Source organism: Pollachius pollachius (assembly GCF_949987615.1).
Source record: "Pollachius pollachius genome assembly, chromosome: 6".
Taxonomy (NCBI): domain Eukaryota; kingdom Metazoa; phylum Chordata; class Actinopteri; order Gadiformes; family Gadidae; genus Pollachius; species Pollachius pollachius.
Window position 1 is genome coordinate 17,606,084 of NC_136939.1, and position 7,148 is coordinate 17,613,231.

Here is a 7,148-nt window from a genome sequence, read left to right on the forward strand (position 1 = left end):
TAGCTAGCCGGGGCTGCGCTGTCGGAACATCCATGGGTGGCTGTGTGGGGAGCCACCACGATTCTTCAGGCAGCTTAAACGAAAACTCAGACGGCACTGGAGGTAGGGGTCCCGAGGCCGCGGGTCGTGGTCTGGTTCAGCACAGGGGTCTGCTGCGTTCTCCTGTTGAGTGGCCGTTGTTCGGGTCCGCCTCGCCACCTCTATGCTAGGGGGGCTCTCCCCTCTCTCACCGCCGCCCGCCCGCCCTCTCCCCCTTTCTGCCGGGCAGACGCGACTCCAGCGCGCTCCCCGGGCCTCCTGCGGAACGACGTACCGGTCCGCCGTTCATCTGAACCCCGGAGGTTCGGGGTCCTCGTGCGGCCGCCTTTGTTCTCCAGAGGCGGCTTGTCTTGAAGAGCTAACCGGCTAGCCGAGGTGCCCTCAGCAGCTACCTAGCCGACTAGCTCTGTTGGGTTGTTTTAATAAAGGCAATGTTTAGATGACGTCTTGACTGATGATCGGATGGTTGGCGGCGATCCGTCGTTTACCAATAAATAACGGATCGATTCGAGCCTGTCGATAGGATCGGTTGTTTATTTGGGTGCGAAACGTCATGGTTGTGCAGCGGTGTGCTCAAATAAAGCAACAGTTCTCCCGTACCCTAACAATTAAAAGGCATTCCCAGAGTATCTGTGGATACCTATTGTTATTTCCAATTGTATGTTTAAGTTGTGTTGGTTATACTGCTTCAACTACGGTGGCAACACTCATTGGTATTATGTCCTAAAAATGATGACAATTTGTGAATCCGGATTCCTTACCCAGCGCCAACGTTACTTGATACATGTTATTAACCGTACTTAACACATGTGATTTAAATGATGTGCCCGCTTCATTATGACCTGAGCTGTCAGATGGTGACAGGTCTGAAACTTCAGTGGATCGATAAGATTAGGACCACCTCATCCTGTAGGCTACTGACGTGTTGTCAGCTGTCAGAGACATCACCATGCAACCCCCTAGCCCCCCGAAGGCCTTACCTGACATGTGCCTAGATAAACAACACTTTTTAATTAATTATTTGCATTACATCACGACATAAACATCGTATTAATAGGACAAACGTCACTTGGTGCAGTTTAAACAGGATTTACCGTACAAGCCAATATAATGACAAAGCTATAATGATAAAGAGCTTGCATTTCTAATACCATTTTAACTGTCAGCTACCATCCCAACAGAACCAGAGTTGTCTCGGCACACTCGGCACACACTGAGATCTGGATGATGAAGATATGTCCCATGACCAAGTACAATAGCACTTCACTGGATCCTCATGATCTCAATGAACACTTCTGTTGGGTCTCTGTCACTCTTTCAACCTACTGTTGGGTCTCTGCCACTTTCTCACCACACTTCCCCTTTTGTCACACTACAATCTCTTTCTCACCCCCTCTCTCCTCCCGCATTGCAGTGGCTCTTGGGCGAAACCAGCCCCTGAAGAGAGAGAGGCCTAAATGGAAGAGTGACTACCCCATGACTGAGGGCCAGCTGCGGAGCAAGAGGGATGAGTTCTGGGACACGGCGCCCGCCTTCGAGGGCCGGAAGGAGATCTGGGATGCACTGCGGGCCGCAGCCAGCGCTTTCGAGAGTGGCGACCACATGCTGGCCCAGGCCATCCTAGACGGAGCCAGCATCACCCTGCCCCATGGTAACTCACCCCCCTTTCACCCTTCCCCATAGTAACTCCCCCCCCCCTCTCACCCTGCCCCATGGTAACTCCCCCCCCCCCCTCACCCTGCCCCTCGGTAACTCACCCCCTCTCACCCTGCCCCACCTTAACTCACCCCTCCTCACCCTGCCCCACGCTCACCCTCTCCCACGGTAACTCACTCCCCCCTCTCTCACCCTGCCCCACGGTAACTCACTCACTCCTCTCTCACTCAGTCACTCGGTCACTCACTCCTCTCACTCTGTCCCTCGGTAACTCACTCACTCCCCTCTCACCCTGTCCCTCGGTAACTCACTCCCCTCTCACCCTGCCCCACGGTAACTCACTCCCCCCTCTCTCACCCTGCCCCACGGTAACTCACTCCCCCCTCTCTCACCCTGCCCCACGGTAACTCACTCACTCCTCTCTCACTCTGTCACTCACTCCTCTCACTCTGTCCCTCGGTAACTCACTCTCTTCCCTCTCAGCCTGTCCCTCGGTAACTCACTCCCCTCTCACCCTGTCCCTCGGTAACTCACTCCCCTCTCACCCTGTCCCTCGGTAACTCAATCTCTCCCCTCTCACTCTGTTCCTCGGTAACTCTCTCCCCTCAAGATTCAAGAAGATTCAAGATGGTTTTATTGTCATATGCACAACAATTACAGAGCAGTCGCTGGCAATGAAATTCTTTAGTCTTGGGCTCCTCCAACAGTGCAATATAAGAGAAAGTAAAAGTATATGAGAAACACAAGTAGGAAAGCTGAGACTTAAATAATAAAAAATAAAATAAATATAATAATAATAATAATAAAAAGTAAGTGTATAAGAGGAACACAAGTAGGAGAGCAGAGACCTAAATGCAAAACTAAATAAATGTAAAATGTAAACAGACGTGTTTATCCAGATGTCGACTGGTATAAAGTGGCAAGTTATAAAGTGGCATGTGTGAACAGGGAGAAGAGGGCTGAGCATGCAGCCCTGGGGTGCGCCGGTGTTGAGAGTTCGGGTGGATAATGTGGCGTTTCCTATCCGCACTGCCTGGGGTCTGCCCGTCAGGAAGCTCAGGATCCAGTCACAAAGGGCGGTGTTGAGCCCGAGGTCCCTGAGCTTCACAGCGAGCTTGGAGGGCACAATGGTGTTAAGTGCTGAACTCAGCATTTAAACCCCTCTCAGCCTGTCCCTCGGTAACTCACTCCTTTCTCACCCTGCCCCACGGTAACTCACTCATTCCTCTCTCACCCTGTCCCTCGTTAACTCACTCCCCTCTCACTCTGTCCCTCGGTAACTCACTCCTTTCTCACCCTGCCCCACGGTAACTCACTCATTCCTCTCTCACCCTGTCCCTCGGTAACTCACTCCCCTCTCACTCTGTCCCTCGGTAACTCACTCCCCTCTCACTCTGTCCCTCAGTAACTCTCTCCCCTCTCAGCCTGTCCCTCGGTAACTCACTCCCCTCTCACTCTGTCCCTCAGTAACTCTCTCCCCTCTCACCCTGTCCCTCGGTAACTCACTCCCCTCTCACTCTGTCCCTCGGTAACTCACTCCCCTCTCACTCTGTCCCTCAGTAACTCTCTCCCCTCTCAGCCTGTCCCTCGGTAACTCACTCCTTTCTCACCCTGCCCCACGGTACCTCACTCATTCCTCTCTCACCCTGTCCCTCGGTAACTCACTCCCCTCTCAATCTGTCCCTCTGTAACTCACTCCCCTCTCAGCCTGCCCCACGGTAACTAACTCACTCCCCTCTCACTCTGTCCCTCGGTAACTCACTCCCCTCTCAATCTGTCCCTCTGTAACTCACTCCCCTCTCACCCTGCCCCACGGTAACTAACTCACTCCCCTCTCACCCTGCCCCACGGTTACTGACACCCCTCTCACTCTGTCCCACGGTAACTCAGTCACTGACTTTTGTGTTCCTGTGTGTGCGCTTGTGCACGGCAGTGTAGAATACCATGCCATCCTCCATCTTGGAGCCACTATACATAGGGCTTGCTTTAGGCACCAGGTCAGATGATGAGCTGTCTGCTGCACGTAGTTCTGGTCCTGGAGCTGCTGATCACAGGGCACTCTACTTGTTTCCATGCCCCTGGTCCACTTCCCCAGATTGTGCCATTGTTGCTAAAATAAACAGCAGTTGGTTTCTCTATCAACGGAACTTTCCATCAGCACCGCATGAGGAAAGGTTAAGGTTATGTAAGTGTTCCCCTTTCATGTTAATTCTTCAGGGCACCACAAAAGCGTACGTCATTTACTTTTGGAGAAGTTCAGAAAAGTTGCTACTGACTCTGATTCTATTGCAGTTTTGCGACCTGCATTGGGTTTATCCTTTTAAAATTCAGTTTCCCCATGATATTCCCCTTCTCGGTCTGTGCCGAGATCTCCACCTTCTGAAAGAAGGTGGAGATCTAATGAAGAGCAGCATGGTTTCAAAGGCCAGACTGCATTGGGCCCATCACTGCATTAATTTGATGGGATGGAACTAATCAAGGGCGTCTATTACTCACAACAGAAGCCAGCTTCAATTCCCACCTGGACCGGGGATGCAGGATCAGAGTGGGATCCACATGGGCCAGGAGGAGGAAATCTGGTGACTCAGACACGACCCACTCTGTTCCATTTCAAAACCGTCCGCTCCTTTTACGCTGGTGGTTTGAGATAAGACCCAGCTCAACTTACAGTAGATCCCATTAGCCATTAGCGTCATTCATTAGCTGCTATGGTAGTGACACAGTTTAATCCAGGGGCGGATCTACGGGTGGGCCTGGTTGGTACAGGCCCACCCAGATTGACATTGGGCCCACCCAATCAGATTCATGGGAAAAAAAAAAATATATATATATATATTTTTTTAAATGTTTAATTGTCTTTTCTCATACAATATAGGTTTTTTTCTTGAATAAATTTATAATTTAAAATATTTACAGTAGCTACCAAAAAATAATTATATTCAGAAACCCCTCTCGTACTCATTAGTTCTGTCCAGTGACGTCGTTACGCAACATCATGGTCGACGCAGACAGCGGATGGCGGTTTCGTGCACCATCAGATAGCAGCCTCAATTAGCAATGGCTAAACAGCTCTCTTTGAGTCACTCATGATGACATAATCAACTTTTTCAACTGGAAACCTAGGAGACTCCGCCTTGTGTAGAAGCTCCGGTTAGACCGGGTTTTTGTATGCTGGCCCGCCGTGGCATTATTGCTGTTTCTGAAAGTTTTTTCTGAATATTAATTCATTCGATTCGTTTGATCCATTTATATTCATGTAGGCCTATGGGATGTAGTCACTATATAACCTGAGATATGCAGTGTTGGATTTGTGTTTTTATGTTGTTATTATCCTACATCTGCCTATGTGATATGACATGAGTATAAGGCATATTAAAATACTACAGATTTGCAAGTTCTCTCCAATTAATAATTTTATATAGGTAGGCTATATTAGACTCCGCCTTGTGTAGAAGCTCCAGTTAGACCGGGTTTTTGTACACTGGCCCGCCGTGGCATTATTGCTGTTTCTGAAAAAAAAATTCTGAATATTAATTCATTCGATTTGTTTGATCCATATTCATGTTCGGGTTGTAGTCACTATAACGTGAGCTATGCAGTGTTGGATTTTTGTTTTTATTATGTGATATTCTGACATGAGTAAAAGGCATATTAAAATGTACTACCGATCTGCACGTTCTCTCCACTTCATGATTATATATATGTTTGTTTAATCTTTGAAAAAACCAAGGCCCATCCAGATATTCCTAGGCCCACCCATAAATTACGTTCTGAATCCGCCACTGGTTTAATCCACCCTCCAACTACACATCAGCCATGTGTCTCATGTGTTGTGTTGTCCTGCTTGTACTTCTTATTTCTTGTGAAACGCAGCCATTGAAAGCAATATATGTAGGTGAATGGTGGATAGAGGTTAGGCTGAGGGCAGGGCATGGCCTCCTTCCCAAGCATTAACCTTTTGCTAGTATTCTTGCAATGAAAACTCCTGGCCCTCCACAAGCTAGCGTCACCTGGAAACCATTTAATTCTCCAAGCTCTGCAGTCCAGACAGACGCATCCAGAGCAGAACAGGATGTCTTTATAGGTTCCTGGTGTGAACAAATTATTGGGTTTGCCTGTAACAATGTTTTCTAGTACTTTGTACATACTTTGAACATGAGATGTTGCAGACTCTGCACACAGCTCCGACCACAATTTTTTGGAGCTGTGACTGAATTGTTGTGCTTCACAAATTTTATTTTAGTTGTTGTTGTATTTGTAACTCTTTATTGAGTGGGTAGAAAGGAATTGGTGTTCATGTTTTTATCTGGGAATTCACCTATTCACTGTCTACCAGAAACACGGAACTATGGTTTAGGTAGTTGATCCTTAACGTTGTTCTATTAGGCCCCTTGCATTAGGGGCCCCTGGTCCCTAACCCCCGTCTCTCCCTCGCTGCAGGGGCCCCTGGTACCTAACCCTGGTCCGTAACCCCCGTCTCTCCCTCGCTGCAGGGGCCCCTGATACCTAACCCTGGTCCCTAACCCTCAGTCTCTCCCTCGCTGCAGGGGCCCCTGGTACCTAACCCTGGTCCCTAACCCTCAGTCTCTTCCTCGCTGCTGGGGCCCCTGGCACCTAACCCTGGTCCCTAACCATCAGTCTCTTCCTTGCTGTAGGGGCCCCTGGTACCTAACCCCCATCTCCCTCGCTGCATGGGCCCTGGTCTTTCACCTGTCTCTCCCTCGCTGCAGGGCCCCTGGTACCTGACCCCCATCTGTCCCTTGCTGTAGGGGCCCCTGGTCCCTAACCCCCGTCTCCTTGCTGCAGGGCCCCTGGTCCCTAACCCTGGTCCCTAACCCCCGTCTCCTTGCTGCAGGGCCCCTGGTCCCTAACCCTGGTCCCTAACCCCCCATCTCTCCCTCGCTGCAGGTGCCCTGACGGAGTGTTACGACGAGCTGGGGAACCGCTACCAGCTGCCCGTCTACTGCCTCTGCCCCCCCGTCAACATGATCGAGGAGCACTCCGACGAGCCCGACGGTTCCGACCCGGACTCGGGCACGGCCGAACCGTCGGGCGCGGGCGCAGCCCCGGGAGGGGAGCGCCTCCTCAGACTGCGTCTCTCCACGGGCCGCGACCTGCGGCTGGCGGTGCGCTCGGCCGACACAGTGGGGGCCATGAAGCGGCGCCTGCAAGCGGTGGAGGGCGTGGCGCCGGCCGCCCAGCGCTGGTTCTTCTCCGGGCGGCCCCTGACGGACCGCCTGCGGCTGGACCAGCTCAACGTGTCCCGGGACTACGTAGTGCAGGTGATCATCAGCCAGCCCCCCGCGCCGGACACGCCCCCACTCGGACACGGACAGGCGGCGGGGGAGGGGCCTTGCACAGAGCCGGAGGACCGCCGCCCCCCCGCCAGCCCCGCTGGCTATTAGCCAGGGGGGCCCGGAGACACGTGTGACTGGACCTGAGATGGAGCTGGA

General features: G+C 51.5%; 1 protein-coding gene across 1 annotated transcript in view; it reads left to right on the plus strand.

The window, feature by feature from the left end:
- Positions 1-7,148, plus strand: part of ubtd2 (ubiquitin domain containing 2) — a 7,175-nt gene extending 27 nt beyond the window's left edge. The window contains exons 1-3 of the mRNA XM_079737530.1: positions 1-102; positions 1,454-1,690; positions 6,604-7,148. The exon at positions 1-102 is cut by the window's left edge and continues 27 nt beyond it. Coding sequence (XP_079593656.1) covers positions 33-102; positions 1,454-1,690; positions 6,604-7,100 — 804 coding nt within the window. The 5' untranslated portion in view covers positions 1-32 and the 3' untranslated portion in view covers positions 7,101-7,148. The remainder of the gene's footprint in view (positions 103-1,453; positions 1,691-6,603) is intronic.